This window comes from Mixophyes fleayi, chromosome 4, assembly GCF_038048845.1.
Source record: "Mixophyes fleayi isolate aMixFle1 chromosome 4, aMixFle1.hap1, whole genome shotgun sequence".
NCBI lineage: Eukaryota > Metazoa > Chordata > Amphibia > Anura > Limnodynastidae > Mixophyes > Mixophyes fleayi.
The window spans coordinates 256,703,108-256,726,013 of NC_134405.1; the positions used below are offsets into that span (position 1 = coordinate 256,703,108).

General features: G+C 39.0%; 1 protein-coding gene across 1 annotated transcript in view; it reads left to right on the forward strand.

Annotated features, from left to right (window-relative positions):
* PRELID2 (PRELI domain containing 2) overlaps positions 1–22,906 on the forward strand; it is a 91,934-nt gene that overhangs the window by 44,935 nt on the left and 24,093 nt on the right. The window contains exons 2-3 of the mRNA XM_075209679.1: positions 4,598–4,655; positions 16,017–16,090. Coding sequence (XP_075065780.1) covers positions 4,598–4,655; positions 16,017–16,090 — 132 coding nt within the window. The remainder of the gene's footprint in view (positions 1–4,597; positions 4,656–16,016; positions 16,091–22,906) is intronic.

A 22,906-nucleotide genomic window follows, 5' to 3' on the forward strand; every position in this document is an offset into this window, starting at 1 on the left:
ATCCATTTCTCACTAGATTGTAAACTTCATGAACATTGCTCTTTATTTTTGTATGTGTATGTACTATCTATGCACCTTATACTAATGGTACATTGCTGTGTACAATTTTGTATGACTCTTAATTTATAAAAGTATTATTACTATGCAATTCTTTAGTGTTGGAGAAATTCACTGGCAATAATGCTTTCTAGCAAGCATTTTGCATTGGTAACTTAGTTCTAAAATTAAGCCTGTTGCAGCTTTAGGAATGGTGGTTATTGTTCAGAAAGGCTGCTAACTATATTCATATTTTTTTTTTATCAATACAAACTAAAACCTGTTAATACTTTGCAGCACCAGTTATTGAACATATACAATTTATAGTATTTGTGTTTTATGTTTAATAAAGTGCTAGGTGTCAATGTTTAATATACAGTTTTTAATATTAAAATACTAGTGGTGGTGTTTGTGGTGGTAGAAGTGTTAGTGGTTTATTTTCTTAAAGTTGACCATATAATTTTTTACTTAAATTTTTTGAAAATTGTATCTTTTCTATTTTTGCATATTGGCAAAGTTGTATCAACTTGCTAAAAATTGTGTATATGTATATGTGTGTGTATGTATATATGTGTGTATATATATATATATATATATATATATATATATATATATATATATATATATATATATATATATATATATATATATATATATATATGAGCACGCAAAAATAAGGGTAATTTCTATTTGTGCTGATTGCCTTTGATACAGTAGTCAATTGACCCAGACCTGAGTGAAGGTATTTGCCTTGTCTTGGAGATGATAGGTAATATTCTCCATGTGACCGATGAAGCAAATCTAAGAAATAAGGGAAGAGCCGTGGGGTGGGTCTCTGTCGCAGCAAAATGCCTTTTAGCCAAATTCTAGAAACAGAAAGATATGAGAGGCAAGTTTATCGGAGTGCTTGTCAGTGTCTTCAAGAAGATAGCATAGAAGGAAGGTCCAGGGATTTTTTAGGCCCTAACATGGGACGAGCTAGGTTATAAGATCTCTGACCTTGTCACAGAAGGAGGAGATCTTGGGACATGTCCAGCAAGGTGCCAATCTCGCCACACTCCCTCCAGCAGGCAGAGGTGGTGGTTCTATACATTAGTGCAAGTTTGTCGGGGTAAAGTACCATTGAAAGTAAACCTTATAGGCAATTTCCTTAATAAGTCAGGCCCGGAGGGAAGTCAGCATTGTCTCATAATGGGGTCAAGGGTAAGTATGGAGTTTGCATGATGAGCATGGATTTGCATCTGTCCCAAATCTTGAGACTCAGAGGGGAGGGAGGAATGCAACCAGCTGTGCTCTTGTTTGTTTTGGGAGTCCCCACAGTTTGGAGAGAGATGTAAGTTTGAGAAGATTGGATTCGATATCCGGCCAGGACAGGTTGGCAGAAGGGGCGCTGGAAGCAGTAATTTGGCTCAAGTGGTTGCCCAGTAGTAGAGTTTGATATCTGTAAAGCCTCTGCCACCACGTAATGTGGGATTTTAAGAATAAAAAGTTGGGTTCTGGGTTGTTTGTTTTTCTAGATAAACTTTGAGAGGTGTTTCTGGATGTTGATAAATTCTTGATAAGGAACCTGAACTGGGAGCGTTTATGAAAGGTGAAGGAGTTTGGGGAGGATATGCAATTTGACTGCATTGATTCTGCCCAGCTATGAAAGTATTAGGCATACAAGTCTGATCCTAGAGAAAAGACCCTGAAAATTCTAGGCATACAAGGACCCATAGGAGGAACAAGTAATGTAAAGTCAACAGGAGAGAAAGAAATAAGCGTTGATAGGGGAGTTGTGGAGAAGGTGAGTGTGGGGTGTTTATTTTGCTTCTAAATTAAGAACAATGAGAAAAGAAGGTTGGGAGTTGTGGTAGTGGGCGGAGAAGCAACTTGAAGATTGCAAAGACTACAAGGGTTGGTAAACTGGATTGATATAGAGATTTAGTCATTTTGCTTTACAAGCGAGAACACTGTAGTAATACGACAGGGGATAAATTTGTTTTTAGCAAGTCTGAGTTGGAGCAAGAATGGAGTGTCAAGGTCCAGGTTTGGATTAGCGGAAACAATGTAAGGTCATTGGAAGTGCCTTGCCTAGAACTGCAGTGAGTGTAGCAAAGAGAATCAGCTGTATCCGTATTTTAGAAGAGGAGTGATATAGGTGAGACTGAAAAGAGGATTGGTTCAAGAAAATGTAGGTGTTTTGTGTATGTATCTAGGTGCTGGAGGCAAGGCGAAGCAAAAGGAAAGACACTTGTGTTCTGAGAAATCTGGAAATAGGTTCAAGAAAATTTAACCCATGCCTTTTCAAAACAAATGCAATTTGACTATTGTCATTTGCTATAAACTTAGGTGCTTGCCTTCGTTGACTGTATACTAAAGCAAAATTAATTTCCTCTCCATTACGTTAGGCCTGAAATTCATTGGTCCATACATGTCTTGAAGTAATAAAGTGTGTTATAAATCTTCTCAAATTATCCTCCATAATCTAAATCCCCAATACTATTCATATCTGTTTTAACTCTTGCAAGGATACAAATTATTTCTTCATCTTCCTAACCTCCTGTTCAAGATAGGAAAGATTTATAGTCTACAGTACCTCATCCATTAAAAAGAATATAGTCATGGCTGCCTGCTAGATATGTACATGCAGAATGCGTAAAAAGGAGATTCCATTGCAAATCCTAAAAAAAAAATCTAAAGATAATTGTGCTTAGGCACTTTTTGGGGGTTGAAGGTGGTGCTGTACCCTCTGAGTCAATTACAAAAGACTTATATTCTCTAAACTGCGGGTTTGAAAAAGTGGAGATGTTGCTATAAAAGTAATTGTATCGTTTTCAAATAAGCATTGCCCAAGCGATTGTATTGTGTTTGTAACGCACAAAGTGATTTATTTTAGCAGATGTAACAAGTTAACAATTCAATACATGATTGTAATATAATACAGTACAGTACAGCCAATACCAAAAGATAAATACATACCGCTGCGCTAACCATGGGCACCAGTGAACAGTAATTCACCCTTGAATACTGTGATCAGAGTAGACTGAGCACTACATGAGAGCTACTGCTTATATGCAAACAGAGATACAGTGAAACAATGCAGGTGGTATAGCTTGCTTCTATTGGTCCAGGCATCAGGAGGGTCCAGGGGGTTACACATCATAGGCTGATTCAATCTAAGAAATCCAAAGGTGACTCCAGGGGATGAGCTCTGTTCTTCCCGCCAAACTCCAATTACAATCAGTCCATTAGCATTTGACAGTTAATATCATATTAAAGGTTTATTCCCTAACATCAATAACTAGAGTATGCAATGTGCGATCTCTTCGCTGAATGCACGGAACAGCTGCTGATGTAAAGGGGATTAATATGATATTAGACATGACACCTTTCCTATAAGCTAAACCTTAAATATCACTGAAGTGTACATATAATCATATTATATAAACTAATAATAAACCAAATACTATCTGCTCATAAATTACAGTGTAACGGACTAGCATGAATATGAATTCTATAAATAACTAAATGTTGCAATGTGAGTGTGTACGTGCGTATTTTACTGTGCGATCGCACCACGCGCTGTTAGGTGGCGTACGGATCTGTTACGTGGCGTACGAATCGCAATCGCACGGCAAAACAATATTAACCAATATACTTTCGTTCATCCAATTATACGACTTCGACATTGCCTTATAGCAACCAATCAGATTCTAGCTGTCATTTTGTAGAATGTACTAAATAAAGAACTATAATCTGGTTGCCATAGAAAACATCTCCACTTTTTTATACCCGCAGTTTAGTAAATGTACCTCTAAATATCTTTATATAGAACACTGCCATCGAGTGTGAACGCACTGTATTACCTACAAAGTCGAAACAGGTGCTTTACTTACATCGCAAGTTCCTGCCAAGATGGAGATAAAAGAACAGCAGTGTGTATTTATTTCTTCACTAATATTAAAGACTGCAGGTGCAACCAGCCTCCACTGCACCCTATTTGTTTGCTAAGATCGATGACTGCAGGAACAACTGGCTTTGATTACATTGTGGTTAGAATCAACCGGCAAAGTATGATGATTGCACATATTACCTGCCTTGCCTCTTTATGAGAAATCTATAGAGCTTAATACCCTAGTGGTAGGCCATCAATCATACGTGTTTTCTTATGGGTTTTTTTCTGAAATAACCTTGCACGCACAACCGTGAATTTTATATTGTACAACATCCACTTCATTAGTAGTAGTATTGAATAATGGTTTCTGGGACACTGACATATTTAGTAACTTTGCATTTTTTGGTGTGCACCACCATAAGACTTTAGGATTATATCTGGATTCTTAACTAAAATTCCACCAACATATCTATTTTTGGTAGATATTGTATTTATGATTGCAACTATTTTTTGCTCTTATGTATTTTTCTTTTTTATACAGCAGTGTTGCAAGTCATGATATGGTTGTATATTATAGGATTTCTTTTTAGAGTGCTGTTATATAGCGTTTCCTTAATAGTCCTACATTTATCTCTTGCTGGATGGTCAGAGGTTATTCTATAACATTTTCCCTTTTCCTCTTAGTATCCAACACCTTTAGAGACTCATGTTACAGCCATCAAAACTGTGGAAGAGAAAACTGGTAAGCATTTATATCAATTACTAACCTATCAGGACTGAATTTATTATTAGACACTCCTGCCCCTTCCATCTGCCATTAGTCATACTGTCTCTGTACTTGGTTGATCTCTAATTACTTACATTTTTATTTATAAGATGCTGGTAAGGTTTGTGAACCCTACAGTGGGTAACTTCACTTTTATAAAAGTCTATCTAGCTAAACCTGTTATTTCCAAGTGTAATTTATTTGTTAGGCCCTAATGGTCATTTAATTAAAATCTATGGCAGTGGCAGCAGGCTGCCCAGCAAGCCTGCAGCCCCCAGCTCCATATACCCGTTCTGACTTATTCTCTGCCTTCCAACAAAGCAGAGAATAAGTCTAAATAGGAGCATATGGCTTCCGCATCATATGACCACTGCACACTGCATTTTCCACAACATGCTCTCCCTCCATCCTCTGTGGGCTCCATCTATGTAGGTAAGTGTTTTTAGACATGTGGGAGGTGTATGTGGCTTTTTAGGAATATCTGAAGGGAATGTGGGGAGGTCTGAGGGGCATGTGGGGCAATTTTAGTACATGTGGGACATTTTGTGGCAAGTGGGGGCCTGAGGGAATGTGAGGCTATTTTGAGCAAGTAGCAGGTCTGATTGGCATGTGGTGGGATTTTGGAGCAAGAGAGGGGCATATGGGTGTATTTTGGGATGAGTGAAATGGGGTGCTGTTTTTTATTCCTGAAATTAAAAGTAAATTGGCAATTTTGGGAGTTGGAGGGCCATTGAAGTATATTGGGTTGGCCATCTCTACTTTATGATATTCAGACCAACTTATCAGTCATTTACCTGACATCACAGTAGATTAAAAAAAAAAAACTTTTCCTGCTTGTTGTTCAAAAAATATTTGTAAAAAGTGAACAGAGAGAATAAATCATATATTCCTACTCTCTCTAATCTTCGGGCTAGACTGGCTTCTTTTTGACCTGTGCATCAAACACAAGTAATTGGCCTATCCTCTTCTAGCAGTGGCTTGCTTTGAAATAACAGGTCTTGCAGTCACAAGCACTGACATTAAACCATACAAGAAAACCATTATTTTATTTATTTAATTGGATGACATTTTCTTCTACACTATCTGCCTTACCATGTAGTGATGAAGACCAGCGTTTTTAACAATTGCTTTGTTTTGTTATCATTGAAAAAGTTTTTTCTGCTATATTTGTTATACAAGACCCTTTTTATCTTTTATTGTAGTCCAGATCACATTTGAAGTCAAAATTAATGCAGAACTATAGATAATTCTAAATGATTTTCAAACTTTTTCTTTCTGATGTATATTATTGCTAATAATACCCACTTCAGCAATTAAATAATGTCAGCATTTTTATTTAATCAAATTTGCTATTCGTTTATTCAGGACCTCTTTAAATAAGCAGTCATATCTCTAATTTACGGTAATTAATCCCATATTAATAAGAAACCAAGTTATTTTAATGAAGTAGAAAATTTGCTTCTTGCTAGGTACTGTAAATCTCCGACCATGCATACAGTATCATAATTCAATGAGTCATGCCTGTACATTTCTCGTTAAATTGGTATGGTACATTGGTCAAATACTTGCTTTGAATATGCTGATGAGTTAATGGGTGAGTTGGTGAGCCAAAATAATAAACTTCAAGCTTTGAGGACTCTTCATAAGGCGTCCTTAAAAATGATGCTAAAAGCACAATATATATTTATCCCTCACAAATAAAGACACATATCTATATAGGTGAGAATTGAGTAAGGTGACCATGGTCGTGGGGATCTTGCTTAGCAGCGGGTTTGCAGAAAAAACAAACATATTTTACTTTGGGAAGCAAGGCACCACCTTGACACAAGTCACTTCAAAACTCATGATTTTTCAAAAGAAAACAATTTGGTCAGTACAGACTTGTAGGGACCAAAACTGTTGTAGGTACTTATTGCTCAACTATTATCAGCCATATGTAGCCCAAAGTGTTATTACATAGGAAGTTGCCAAACTACCTTAATAAAAATGCAAACACCCTTTTTGTTAGTAAATGATCAGCCTTTAAGGTACAAAAATACAGGGCATGGCATAATCTCTTCTCTTGACTCATATCTAAATGCCATTGAACAACAGCTTACACTGAAATAATGACATTGTATTCTACACCAAGGCTAAGGCACATCTTACAACCTTGAGCAATATACCTTGCCTGCCACTGCTTTTTCACTGGTGCAGGGTACACTTAAAACAAGCGTGTGTTCATCAGGAACTGTTGTTTTCAGCATCTGTACCTAAAGTCTGTTAGCCAGTACCTCTAAAAAAAACTAAACAAAAAGATACATGTCATTGTTAACTAATCCATGTTTTTACTAGACCCCCCCCCCCCCCCCCCCAAAAAAAAATACAATTACTTTCTTACACCCATTTCTCAAGGAGATTTTCCTTTTTATATGAATTATTTCCCATTTCTATGACAAGTAGCATTTTCTGTAGTGTTTGTTTACCTCTGACTGGTAACCTGGGCAAGTTATCACTCCTTGTCAAGCTTTGATATGCTTTCAAACACATCTGCGTTAAGAGAAGTTCTCTTCCTATTTATGTATGCTTCCAAGTGAATTTAGCTACCTCTCCTTCTCGTCTTCTGTTGAACTGTATGATTTGAGCTAAAACATTTTCTTTGCGCTTTTTCCAAAACAGAAGGAGTTGGGGTTTCTTCCAACTTTTAGTTTTTTCAATTATGTATTAAATGGAATAATGTCTTTTGCTTCGCACACACAGATTGTGTTTCAGGAAGTTTGATAAAATATTTAGTCTTGCCTTTTGTTTCATGGTCATCTTTCATAATACTTTTTCCAATCACACTTTTTCCAATCACACTTATTGCAATTTTTAAAGGGAATAACCAATTTCTAAAACCAGGGATAGGGTTCTGAAGTTGTTACTGAATGTATGAAAGCCACAGTTTCTTTGCACCCTCAGACACTCGGCACTGGGGCCATTGACCTCAAAAACATATCATGCTAGATTCTCTCAGCAAAAATGTCTCACGTAACTGTTTCAAATGCAACATATCTCCATTTAAGCATATAGGGCCATTTCTAACATGAATTTATATTCTATCTTGCTGAGTTTTGCATGCAGTGTCTTTAGAGTTAATGCTATAAGCTTGCAATGGTAGAAGCTAAGCAGATACTGACAGAACAGGTGTCATGTCCATGCAACAAGTTTAAGTTCACCAGATCCCATTTAAGAACTTCTATTTCTCTTTCATCCTATCTGGAGACACTGCTACTATGGGATTGTATGAGGGGAGCATGGAGTTGGCACTTAGCTAGTTAACTTGTTTAATGTATCAATGCTGACAGACCCCTCCCCTCTGCAACCCCCTGTAGCTCCTCAGTTTCAATTAAGTACACAATGGAATTGGGCTTTTTGTGCTATTTTTTAAGGAATGCATTTTTACTATTGCAATTATTATCTGAGGGGTGTGCTCTAGAGAGAGAGAGCACACTCTTATTAGGCAGTGGCACTACTCTGTCCTGTGAGAGCCAGATGGCTCTCACTGACAGCGCTGACAGTGTTTAACAGTGCTGACAGGCGGCTTAGTGAAGCTGCTGTCTCACTGACAGCCTCCCGACATACCGGCGCTGCCTTCACAGGCATAGAGTGCTGGTACTCGGAGCGATGGCGGGCGCTATCTTGCTGGGGCATACCAAGTTCCCCCCTCAGAGAAAGGAGGGGGGAATCTTGTTTTTAAGCTGCAAGATTTTAAGTCAGAGGAGAGCGGAGGATACAAAATGCGGTGGCCAGCCACCGATTCCAGGAGCAGAAGCAGGGTACGTTGGGGGACGGAGCTAAGCTATATAGAGCTTCCCCACTTCTACTGCATACTTGGACTTTCCAATCTGCACGCCAAGACATTTGCCCATGTAGACAGCAGACTCTCCTCAGCCTGAAGGGGAAACTGCTGACTGACTCCTCTCCTGCATATCGTGCTTAGCTTGAAGGCTAAGTACCATTATTATATACCTTTTATATTCATATTAGAATCATATTAGATAGAGGGATATATTGGTCAATGTGTGCAAGTAGTTTAAAAACAGATTGTATTCTACTTGGCCACCTTACATCCTTTAAGATTGCTTGTTCCAAGATACAACTTTAACTGTTATAGATTGTTGGTATAGAGTTGGTATACTTGTATTTAATTTCAAGCTATATCTTGTGTGACTGAATTTCTTTTAGCTTCAGTGTGGTTTCCTTTTTAAATATGTTTGATAAGGGATAAGCACCACTTACAAAATATTTCACTTGTTCAATTTGTAAAGTTAAGTTGCCAATTGGACCAAAGGACCCGGGGGCACTTTGCACTGACTGACGCACAGACACACACGCAGGCCCAGACTAATGTACTACCACTACCGGAGGAACCAGCATGGGCATCTTCTCTGGCGCAGTCGGTTACTACACTGGTCCAACTACTTACTAAGCCTACAAGGTTAATAGCGGTTTCTGCTGTTCTCCCCACCGCTTGAGTAGAAACTGTCCTCTCTTTGACAGTAGGGATGCCAGTGACCACCTCGACATCTGAAGTGGCGTGGGTGGGTCCGTCATCCTCTCTCTCTCTAACCCAGGCCCTTGCTCTGGAGAACCAGCTTGGTCCTCATTCTTGGTGAGAGGCCTTGATAGATTAAACCATTTTCTAGAAGCACCAAGACATGTACTTTCTAGAAATAAGATGCTTCGGTCTGCAAAGGCCTCTCCGATTCGGAGAGGTCATCAGAAGAGGAGGGTGAGCCTATTTTTGACTCTGATTATGCGTAGGTCACGTACCTGGAAGAATCCCCTAGATATCAGGGCATTGACGATCTGGTCTTGGCAGTAAGGCAATCCCTGGATCTTATGGATTTGGATGAACCCAAATCTTCAGACCAGGGTCTTTTCAAAAATAAATGAGAAGACATGCTATCCGTTTTCCACCATCTGTAGAATTAATAGACATCGCAGAAGCAGCTTGGAAACAACCGAACCGGAAGTTTACTATTCAAAGGAGATTCCTTACCCTGTACCTGTTACAGGAAGAGGATCTGGCCCGCTGGGAACAGATCCCAAAGGTTGACACTCCGGTAGCTCTTTTAGCTCACCACACTACGCTTCTGGTACCAGGAACAGCAGCCCTGCAGGATTCCCCTGACCGCAAGGTCGAGGGTCATTTAAAATCAATTTATGTAGCGGCAGGCACCTCTTTCAGACCCATGTTTTCATCAGTGTGCCAGAGCAATGGAAGCATGGGCAGTTAAATACCGAAATAATGTTTGAAACTCCCGCCCCAGCCACAGTCACGTGAGCCGCAACCCGGAAGAGCTGAGCATCAACGCGATGAGACATTGCTGGAACGAAGGCTGGTGAGTCAAAAGCAGGTTTGATAAACCCGCCCCAGGCTGTCATCACGTGACCCGCCAACCAGAAGTGCTGGGCAGTGGCGTCACAAGACAGCGCTGGAGCGAGGACGGGTAAGTCATGACAAGTATATGATAGACCTGTTAGGTCCAGCCCCTCGTCGCTTCTTTGCACAATCGCTTTTATGCAAACCTGTTTTAAAGTTAAAGATGTTAAATTTACACCTAAGGGTGGACAATTTTCGCATGGAGTCCCTCCGATCAGTAATCAATGGACTGGAGGCAGACAAATTTTTAGCGTCAATAGATATAAAGGACTTTGATGAAACGGCCAAGCTGCTGAGAAATGCATCAGACTTATTGTGGATCATGGTTGGTGAGAATTGAAGCTGTTTTTGGTCTGTTTACCCCGGGGTTGACCAGAATCTTTTACCTACTTACCCGTGGAGACTCCCCTTTGTTGTTGTCTGGAGGCTGGACTTTTATTATTGCAATCATCCATCGGAGAATACGCTAAGTATCATTTATACTTTCTAAGACAATATTCTCTCTAAGACCGAGCTCTCTCTGAATATAGGATGTGCACACGCAGCTGTGCTGATTTGAGCATCTAGATGTGAGCTTTCATTAATCAGGAAATTCTACCATTCATGGATTTGTTTATATATTTTTAACTGTTGGTTTACAGTTTTTGCGCTCAACTTTTTCTTTATTCTTGCAGATATAAAGGACGCTTACCTTCACGTCCCTATTTGGGAGGGACATCAGTGTCTTCTCAGATTTACGGTAGGATTAGCTCACTACCAATTCCGAGCACTACTTCGGCCTTTCCACAGCGCCCAGACTGTTCACAAAAATCATGTCAGTAATGGCGGCATGTCTTCGTTCCTGAGGGGTCAAAATACCATATTTAGACAACCTCCTCATTAATGCCGCATCAGCGAATCTGTTACAACATTACCTGACGCTTACCATCAGGATCCTGGAGCATCATGCATGGTTAATAAATCCCAAAAAATCTCAATGCCCTGCCAGCAGATGACCTTCCTGGGGCTCATCATGGACACCAGAGAACAAAAGGTGTTTTTCCCGGACGACATGGCCAGGTCGTTACAGGAAGTAACTACACAGGTCCTGGCCACTCCTAGTTCAACCATTCACTAATGCACACGTCTCCTAGGGAAAATGGTGTCGCCCTTCGACAATTCCTTATAGTCTGTTCCATTCCCGCTGCTTCTAGTGGGATCTCTTAATGAAGTGGTCAGGTTCCCATCTGCAATTGGAATGCCAGTAGATCCGCTTGTCTTCCAAAGTGAGGGGGCTTTTTCAGTGGGGGTTGGTCCAGGATCACCTGGTGGTAGGCAGGTCCTTTGCCCAGTGGTCCTGGATCATAGCAACCACAGACGCCAGCTTGGGGGCTGGGGCCCTTCATTTAGGGCAAGGCCTTTGGTCAACTCAGGAGTCTTCCCTGGCTATCTTCCCATGCTTCAGGGTTTTCAGGTCCGCTTACAATCTGACAAAGCTATGGCAGTGGCTTGTGTCAGCAGAACGGGGCGGAACCGGAAGTGCAGGAGCAATGGCAGCACAGATCTTGGCCTGTGCAGAACGTTCCCTCAATTTCAGCAGTGTTCATCCCAGGCATTCAAAACTGTGAGGCAGATTATCTAAGCCGTCATGCGGTAATGCCTGGGGAGTGGTCACTCCATCCGGAGGTCTTCCAGTTGCTGGTCCTGAGATGGGGTCTTTCGGACCTGGACCACATGGCGTCAAGGCACAACAGGAAGGTCCCAAGATTCTGCGGTAGTCGTCAATATCATGACCATGCCCTTGGACTTCCGGTTGGGTTATCTGTTTCCCCCTATACCCATGATTCACCGCGTTCTCAAGCGAGTAAGGCAAAGGGGACTCCCAGTGATACTGGTGGCTCCTGCCTGGCCGCGGAGAGTATGGTATGCAGACATTATATCGATGGCAGTAGGTCAAGTGGTGCGTCTACCTCTGCGAGACGACCTCCTTCTCCAGGGCCTATTCCAACATCAGGACTTGCCTCGGCTAACTTTAACGGCATGACTGTTGAAGCCAGCCTTTAGCGGTCTAGAGGATTCTCACCTAGAGTCGTGAACACGCTTTCGCAAGATGGTAAGCCAGTTTTGGCTTGTATCTACCACAGCATTTGACGCACTTATATCAGATGGTGCTAAAAATCGACCCTGCCATACATCCCCTTTTGTCTATATTGTTTCCTGGCATTCCTCTCGGATGGCCTGGATGCAGGTCTCCGTCTGGGTTCTTTAAAAGTACAAATATTAGCCCTTTTGGTCTCTTTCTCCTTTGATTGGCAGACATGTAGGATATTAGGACGTTTCTGCAGGGAGTCTAGCATATTCAACCTCCTTATGTCCCGCCTACAGCAGCCTGGGAGCTCAACCTTGTACTTGATTTGCTTAAGGGGCCTCCTTTTGAATCGTTACATTCAGCAGATTTGAGGTTCTTCATGTGGAAAGTAGCATTCCTTCTGTCGATTGCATCAGCTCGCAAAGTGTCAGAATTAGGAGCCCTCTCTTGTCGTGAACCGTATTTGGTTTTTCACGAGGACAGAGCAGTTCTGCAGACTATTCCTTCATTCGTACCGAAGGTGGTTTCAGCATTTCACATGAACCAAGAAATTGTGGTTCCAGTGTTCAAGACAGGGGCTTTGTCCTCTGGACAGAATTCGATGGACTGTTTGGATGTGGTCAGGGCTCTCCGAATTTATGTGAGGAGGATCTACCACATTAGGCGCACAGATTCTTTATTTATCCTTTTCGATTCACATAAACAAGGTTGGCCAGCCTCAAAGCAGTCTATTGCAAGATGGATTACTGCAGCCATTGGGCAGTCTTATGTTAGTGCTAACCGACCTGTGCCAGGTCGACTTACTGCCCATTCCACCCGTTCGGTGGGGGCATCTTGGGCAGTGAGAAATGGGGCCTCAGCGGACCAGCTTTGCAGAGCAGCCACCTTGTCCTCGGTCCATAATTTCATAAAATGTTATCGTTTCCATGTCTTTGCGTCTACGGATGCCAATTTTGTCCATAGTGCTCTACGTGCCAGGCTGTCAGAGCAGTTCCACCCTCAGGGGGACTGCTTTAGAACAGAGGGAAGGGGTCTGACCATATTGATACAAGTTAACTAGCTAAGTGCCAACTCCACGCTCCCCTCATACAACCCCATGGTAGCAGTGTGATCTTTTGGAAAGCCTCGATAAACAGCTACTTCAAATTAATTTGCTTTTGTAAATGGTGAAATACCTTACCATTAGTGTTGTGACAAATGAAACAGAACTGTCTATTTGTCCCTTTTTTTTCTTCAGCTGTTGTCTTGCTACTTTTCATTGTTGCCCTTTTGTAGCATGAGGTAAATTTGTCCCCCTCAAGCACTCAAACTTTTTTTGACCTGCTTATGCAGAGCCGGAAGGTTTTTTCTCTTTTTAAAGTTTAAAGTTAATTCATTATTAAATTTAGACAGTAGTTACAAGTTGTACTCTATCGAACATTAAAGATGTGAACAATATGTGGCAGTAACACTACATCTAAAACTAGGTACACACTGAAGAATTTTCCGACCGACGTGTTATCTACAACGATTTTACTAACAATTGAGTGTCCGATCGCTCGGGCGATTCATGCATACAAATTAGACACATTTTAAATGATTATCGAAAGACGGATCGTCCAGGCAACGAATTTTCAGTCATATTGTCGTGTTAAAAGATTTGGATTTCATACACACTGAAATGACATGTGTGGTCCCTGTAGTGATATTCCCAAGAAATTTAAATAGTGGACCGATCATGTTCATTAAGAACCACACAAAAATTCCTAAAAGGAGAAGGAAACGCGTCTTCTTCATTTATTCTGTAACACATAGTTGTGTACAGTGCATGTTTGTTTGCAACCACACAGCAGCAAACTTTTTTAACCATTATGGATACTGTTGAAGAACAGCAAGCAATTGCTCTTTTGCTACTCACTATGGCAAGAAAACTGCAAGTATTGTACAGACCTGAAGGCAAAGAAGGAGAATGTACACAGTTGTATAATTATGCAGGCAAAAAAATCTAGTACACATCTTTTGTATTTAAAATGTATGTGTCTTTATTCTATATTAGAGTGACAAAGGGGCGTAATTATGGAGGCAGACATATGCAATATACATATATAGAAAACAAAGCTATGTGCTTTTCTTGTAGACTGTTCTGACAAAGGTGTATGATTAAACAAGCAGACATGCTATACACATGCAATATACAGCGTCTATTGCTTTACTGTTAGAACCACCTAATTACCAATTGAGTGACGTGTGGCCACCGCACCACGTGGGAGAGGTATAGGCATCAGAAATTTACATACACACTCCCTCAAAGCAGTCACAGCTCGAGGAAGTATCTGCAGTTGGTCGTAGATCGATCGGAAATTTATACACATTACATGATGGTAAGGTGATTGGAGTGAGATTATTAAACAGCACTACCAGCCAAATGAATCGACAGTCTGCTCTTTGGGGCGTCTCTTGACCATCTTGTAATTATATACACTGAGCCGACATCCAAACGAACGGTCGCATGTCTGCTGTTTTGCGCGAAAATTCGATGAAAAAGCTCCAGTGTGTACCAAGCCTAAGGCATACATTATAAGATACATTGCTTAAGTTTTTCTAGTAGAACATATAGCAATGACATTGTCTAGTTCTAATTGGTCTTGTGTACCATTCTTAGGTAATCTGTGTTTACCAAATTTGCAAACATTCATTTATCTTATGTTCCTAATGTCTGAGTTGCAGAATATTTAAAATAAATGATTCATTATACTTGTTGGGTAAAGCACAATAAATACATTATTAAAGTATTTTGCTTAATGCCAATCCCTGCTATGTAAAATTAATATCATGTTAATTGTGAATTACTGTCAATTAATTCTCCAATTTTTTTTTTTTTGTTTGAGACAATGGATTCATTTTTGTTTACAGTTTCAGCCCCATTTCTCCTTTTTACAACGTCAAGTGATGCATTAAGTGCACTATATTAGATATAACATTTGGTGAGCACACTTGAAGATACCCAGAATTTTCTAATGTTGCTGCCTGTTAAAAATGTGTATTTCATTTTTGTGTATGAGGGCAGGTCTCACAGGTCCTGGTGTTGCATGAAAATATGTCTGTTTTTGTAAGTTAAGTTAATTTGGGTATAGCCTCTAAGAGAGAAGCGGAGTATCTGATGATATTGGCTTTGGGCAAAGGTAGTTGCAAGACCCTTATGATTTTCTTAATTCTTCCAGTTGCGGGTTGTAGGACGGTTGTAGTCATATTAACAGCACTTATAATGCAGACAGTTTTCTTCTACAAAAAAATAACGATCTTTATAATCGCAACAAGGTAGAAATCTCAACTTGCCATTTAACAGACATTGACTATTTTCGGCCGTTTCTATTACCTCCATATGCAAACAGCGACTTTCAGAAACACCTACAGTGATAAATCACGTCACTTTTAATAGTCTGAGCAAAAACTGCGCTTTTAAAGCGGCAGTGGCCGGTCCTACCAGCTGCTTTACATTATACAGGCGGTAGGACCGACATTGCTGCTTTAAAAATGCTCTTTACAGACAGACAAGTCGCTATTTACAGATAGACCTAATAAAAACTGCCGAAAATAGTCAATGTCTGTTATATGGTAAGTTAAGATTTCTACCTTGTCGCGATTATAATGATCGTTATTTTATTGTAGATGAAAACTTTATAAGTGCCGTTTATTCATACCACACCCTTGTAGGGTACCACAAGTACTTGATTGATCTTTGAATGTTTGTGCTGGGGGAGTTTGTGTGTGTGTTTGTGTGTGTGTGTGTGTGCGTGCGCGCTTGCCTTCTTACAATTGTGTAGTTTATCTTGCATGCTCTCAACTATCTTTCTCCATTTATCTTTTTTCCTTCAATGAACAGACCCAGAAACAGGCATTGTATACAGACGAAGGATTGCAACTTGCAATAATGTCATTCCATCTATCCTAAGAAAGGTAGGATCTGTTTCTACCCTTGTACAGCGTTTCTTCTAATAATATATAGAATATATATATATATTAGTACGTATGTATTTTGTTCTGTTATAATAAAGAATGTGCTGGAGTAAACCTAAAGAAAGAACATTGCTGATTAGCTCTGAACTGGAATGTGAGCCATCCCGGTACTTGGGTCATTCCACGTCGGTTCAACCAGGTGTGTCCACCACCCATCTCAGATTTTAATGAAAATGTTTTAGTTGAGAGGATGTGAAAAAAACTATTTCTGCCAAATGTCTGAAAAATCAATATTTCGGAAACTAATGGTCAATGTATTAATCTATGAATTAATTATTCCAGTATATGTGAAGTATCACAGGCATTTATAAAAGAATCACCATGAAATTTAGATCCTTAAGGTAACTTTTTTCCTCCCGAATCCAAAAATCCAAACCGAATTATCTGCCTTACGCTTCGAGTTATAGCAAAAATACAAGCTTTTGGAACAGAATTAAAAACGCTAAGCTAAATAAACATTGGTTTTCCCAATTTTTTTTAGGTGCTTAACAAAGGTATAAAACACTACCACAAGAAAAAATCAACATGGTACTCTGTTTCAAAAAATAATGAAGTTGACGTTTTATTACTGTTGTACCGCATACATAATTTACACAAGAAACTATGAAATATAAAAACCTCTACATATTGTTTTGAATCTGTTGTAACGGTCTGTAATTTTTCTTAAAGTGTCAGCAGACACTTCCTTGGTTCTTCCTTGGATTGTAGGCACTTCCGTTTACACAGAGGCGTAAATATAAAAGGAAGAAAACACTTATCTCTTGAAGGCCAGGACAACACATTTGTTGATTGGTTTCGTTTCATGAAGTGTACCAGCACATCTTGTTCCTTCTCCTTCCATAGAATAATGTACCAGATGTTATCGTACACTCCTGCTATGTATGTTCCAGGTTGCAGATCACTCTTGTCTACATTTTTTGTGACGGTGGTCGTGGTGACTCTGGCCGAAATTTGTGATGAGTACGTGTTCTTGCCACAGTCTTTGCTGCTATGGCTATGCAGCTTGACTTTGCAGTCTTGTGTTTAACTTTGTGATATGTCGACTTTGCCATGTACATTTTCATTTGCCCAGTTATACAGGTCCAAAAGTGTCAAGATGTGATGAGTTTCCACTGCTTGCAGACTGGTGTGGGTGGCTAGACGTTTAACTGTCCTTCCAGTGCCATCACAGTGACTCTTACCATGAGATGTGGAAAAAAAAATAATTCTGCTTGAATGTTGAAGTCATTCTTATGGAAGCAAAAGTTCTGGCATTGTGCACTAGCACCACCACTAACATACTGAATATACTCCAATTATGGAAATAGTTCCGATAAGGGTTTCATAACTACCGTAATGAAGGCACGCACAGTTATGGCTACATGGTCACGGTTATCACTTATAATGCACAGACTCACACAATTTTAAGTGTCACAATCATCTTGTCTAAAATATACAGCAAATGGGTAGAGTGTTGTCTGTGAAGTGTCCCAGTGAAATACTTGAATTGCATCCTGACGCACTAATGAAAATTTAGTAACACAATAGCTTTTGTTTCTGGTTGAAAGTTTTCCTGGCGTAGGTATTCTGGGACCAGATGGGCTGTTGCATCATCAACAGCACTACAAATAATTTCACAGAATTGCTCCACAGTACTAGTGACTGTAACCAATTTACTTTGGTCAGTGTGGACCCACTGCTTATTATAAACAATTGTGGTATCATCCATGTCCCTATCATGAAAAAGTTTTTCAATTTTCTGAATTGCTTTCAGACCTGGGCATTTGTCACACTGCTGAAGCAAACAAGTTTTTGTGACTGAAGAACAAGCAAGGATTTCAGTTAGATCTTTGTAGTCCATCTTCAGTAGTAGAGCAGCAACCAATAATTTAAATCTTTGGTGAGTTTCACAAACTCACACAAAATGCTTACCTCTTGTAGCAATACTTGCACACCGTGGAGGTCGTAACGAACAAAACATAGACAATTCAACTCAAATGTCCGGAAAACAGTCTTTGAAATCAGAATCTCTTTCAATTTAGAAGGAGCCTTTTCTGTTTGTGAATTCTTTTTTTTTTTTTCTCCTGGAACTTATACAGAAACACACTCTTTCTTTCCAGGGTACATCCAGGAATGTTCATCATCTTCGTAAAACTGCTGTACCGGAACTATTTATACAAGAAGGGCTTTCCCTCTATATTTTTCAGATTCTGCCAGTATGCCATTGGTTGCTTTGTTTTCTTGATTGTTTTACCATGTATTCACTAAATTCTTCTGCAGTCTGCTTAGTTGTCCAGCTGTTTAGTGCCAGAGTTAATATTTGTATTACTTCTTCTTTTCGTAGCTCCTCTTCACACTTATGCTTTAATTCATATATCAGACCCTGTCAATCATCACAACCTGAACATTTGCTTACTTTCTGGGGTGATTCTAGTGATATGCTAGGAAGTGACAATATTTGAGTAAGCTTGTCTTGAACGGCTGTACTTGCCTGCTCTTTCTTTCTTTTAGCATATGCCTTCCGGTGTATCCTCTTTACCCCATGCAATGTCACTGGTGTACAATCAAGCTTTGTAATACTTTCATTCAACTCATCTGTTTCTGCAGGGTCAGTTAAACTCTTCACTTGAGATTCAACTTCTTCTGTTGGTATATCTATGTCTGTTTGTTCTTTACAGTGTGACAGTTGATTTCTGCATTTTGGGCAAAGTTTCTGTCCTGACTTAATAACAGCGTGAAGTTGACACTTGCCATGTACTTTGGCCCACTTCAGTGACCCAACTTTTAAACTTTTTCTAGCTTGAGACAAGAGATATTGCAGCATGTTTTCTGAAATTCTTAATAGTTTAACAGCAGTATCTATTCGTGATGGTAGCAGACTGAGGTTCCTTCTAGGATCAGAAGTTATTTTTCTTCATCTGTAAAGTGGTCCCAGCTATGTAATCCAGTGGTTTTTGAGTAGATTGTAATATGACAGTATTTAAAAGACTACCAAATGTGTACTTTGAAGGAGCAGCTGCCATGATTGACTATCTTTCTGTCTGTTTCTCTCTTTCTCTGGAAAGTTTTCAGTTTTGAAAGGAATCCCCTTCCCATCAGTTTCTGTTTTGGAGGGTTATCCCATTGCCTCAGTTTTGTTCATGTTTTGGGTATAGTTTTTATCCTGGCATGGTTTCTTGTGTAAGTTATATATGCGGTACCACAGTATTCGAATGTCAACTTCATTTTTTTTTCGACACTATGAAAAAGAGTTTGATGCTGATTTTTTTTCTTTTGTGGTAGTAATGTATACCTTTTGTTAAGGACCTAAAAAAAATTGGGAAATCTAATGTTATTTTAACCTAGAATTTTTAATTCTGTTCCAAAAGTTTGCATTTTTGCTGTAACTTGAAGAGTATGGCAGATAAAGTAATTTTTGGTTTGGATTCGGGAGGAAAAGTTATCTTAGGGATCCAAATTTCATGGTGATTCCTTAATAAATACTTGTAATACTTTAAATAAACTGGAATAAATAAGTTGGAATTAGTAAATAGCTTAATACCTTGAAAAAAAATCAATATTTCGGAAGCGAACGGTCAGACAGTCGAGATATTTGGTAGAAATAGTTTTTAGGACATCCTTTCAACTAAAAAAAAATAAATAATTTAACATCTGAGATGGTGGTGAACTTTTGTTTTTTTTTTGTTTTTTTTGGTGATTGTATTCTTTTTTTTTTTTACAAAATCAATACAAATCAATGCAAATATTGTAATATAAAAAAGAACATTGTGCAGGAAAGATATGTGGAGGGGGTTAGCCCAGGGGTCCACAAAATGGCACAGTTCAGGAGCTCAGGTGATCCCTCTATCATAAGAATGTGGACATTTTTTTTAATAGTTTTTGTTTTATGTTTATACCAGCATTTGCTGAAATATAGTGATCAAAGTGGATATATGGTGTTATGCCATACTGCATTTTCTACTGCCTTCATTGTAAAACTATCAAATTCCAATTACTTACATTTTCCATACTGCCACTTCTAAATTTCCACTTCCACTACTGCTTAAATATAAATAAAAGTCATATGACCCACCCCTGGTTCTAGGTCCACTTAAGAGATTTTCTTTTAGATCTATTTTCTTGGGATCTCCAAAGTTTTGCAAACATTGCTATTCAATTTTTCTGCTACCTTAGACCTTAAATACCTGCTAAAAGACAGAAGAAAAAATCTAGTACTGTGTCCTCCTCTTTTTTTTTTTTTTTTTTTGCAGCGTTGCCTGCAGCATAGCATACAAGATACCGAGCGCTAACAATGTAAACCGATGCAAAATGACTATCAGTTTCGGGGTACCAGCATTAACAGGGGTTTTGCAGGCTTTAAGAATGCTCGTTCGACGCTTGATTCAGTGCCCATGTGTCCAAGCTTTTATAGTTTGACAAACAGTTTAATTGTTTTTATAGCCGTTCAACAGTAGTCATAACTGCTTGCTGTGTTTCACCTATTCTGAGATAAGGCCTTAAAAAACATTTTTTTTAGCCTGATAGCAGGTCACAGCAGAGGAAGCAGCTAGCTCTCCTATTTAATATCTCTGTTTTCTGTTTCTCTCTACTTCTTTCTTTCCTCCTTTGCTACTTTTTTTGTTTATTTTTTTTTTATTTTTTTTTATTAGTTTTCTTTGTTTACTTCGTCTTTCTTTTTCCCTTCTTTTTGTTTCCGTCAATCTAATTACCTCTTTTATTTGCCCTTATTCTCATCACACTGGCATTTGTCACATGGATGCGAGTGTTATCTGTTAGTGTGCTCTACACTACATGTAAATCCTGCTCCTGTCTGGCTGATATAGATCATCAAAGAATTTTTATGTACTTAAAAACATTTTATTTTATTGTTTACATCAATTCAACTTGTTTCCATTCAAGTCTAATAATCCAACATTTTTGCTATGTGATACATTCATGCTGCTTTCTAAGTTCTTAATATATGTTTTTACATGTTTTCACTTTTTAGTATAACTTTGCTTACATTGTGTTTATAATGTGTCGTGAATAAAGAATGTAAGAGAAGATCAGTGTTTTCTTTTTAATATGTCAGTAGTTAAGTAAATGCAATCTAGTGCAGGCATACAATTTCTGTTTGACTTTTTCTTTCATGCTACATCAGTCCAGAGAGAGTGGATTTTCAAGGTAGGAGACGTGCCGATACTAATCGGCAAGATTTGCCTCTCGATGTCTTGCATGCAACAGTTGGCAAGCAAATTCTGTTGAAATCCATCAATTTAAATAGGCTATAACTAGCTGGAAGCAGCTCCAAATGAATCTTGAAATGGGCAGATAATTTACTTAGCTTTTAGCTGTAAAGGGACTGGGGACTAAGCAGCTTGCATAAATCTTTAAACATTTGTATGACCTCACCATCATTTGTTAAGGTCATTGAGTGCATATGAATATCAAGCGCTAACAGCAGTCAGTCAGCTTTCATCATTGCTTAACTATTAATCCTCGAGTCTAATTACAAGAATGAATACAGATTATTTTTTCCACATCTCGTATTTCATCAGGTCACACATAGGATCAATTTGCATTTAGAAAGTGTCTTCCATCCAGCAGTACTACAAAGCGTTGATTATAATATTTGAGAAATACAGAAATTGGTAAAGAATGGAGTGATGTGTCTGCAGGATACAGTCGTGGCCAAAAATATCAGCACCCTTGAGGTTTTTTTTAAATATTGTCCAATTCCTTTCAAAAAGTTGTTGAAATTAAAAAATATTTTGGTATCCACATATGTATTTCTTAGTTTTGTAGCGGAATAAAACACACAAAGCCGAAAAATTCATAGCTTATTCCACACAGCCTTAAATGTACCTTTTAGAAGTAGTTAGAACTAATTAGATTTGAAACAGGTGGTTGTCCTTAACTTTAGAGATGAACTCACCTGTGGAGAGTAACTGTTGTCTGCAATTTAAAAATCATCCACTGAATGAACTTGAATAGACAAAGGGAAATATTTTGTCACTGTATGTACTGCAGTGAGCATGAAGAAAATATAGAAAGCTAAATAATTGTCTACAGAGGTCAGACAGAGGATTGTAACAAAGTATGGACAATCTCAAGGCTGCATATAATTCTCTAGAGATATTGATGTTCCTGTTTTCACACAATGTAATTAGGAAGTGTAAGACCCATGGCACTGTAGCCAACTTCCCTTAAAGTGGCGGCAAGAGAAAACTTGAAAATCTAAGATCGCGGTGCTGGATTACTTGATTGGTATAGAAAGTACTTTAATCAACTTCCTAGATTCAGCTGACCTTCAGACACAAGGTAGGTCAGTTTTAACTTGCACTATCTGTTGCCATCTCAATAAAAAGGGGTTATATGGTAGGAGGTTCAGGAGGGCCTCACTGCTGAGTTAGACTTCTAAGAAAGCCCTACTGGAGTTTGCCAATACACCCCTGAACAAGGGGAAAATTCCTTCTTGGAGAATCTCCTGTGGACAGGTTAGACTAAATTAAAGCTTTTTGGTAGAGCACATTATCTTTATATTTACAGAAAGCAGTGTTGCTTTCAAAGAAAAGAACATCTTCCCTACAGTCAAATATATGGAGGAGGTTCAGTGATTTTTTGGGGTTGCTGTGAATGTCTTGAACATATGCATTACATCATGAAATCTGGAGGCCATTTTGTAGCGCAATTTTGAACACGGCCGGAAAGCATACTCTCCGTCGTAGGTCCTGGGTCTTCCAGCAGGACAATGATCCCAAACCCATTCAAAAAGCACCCAGGAATGCTTCAAGACAA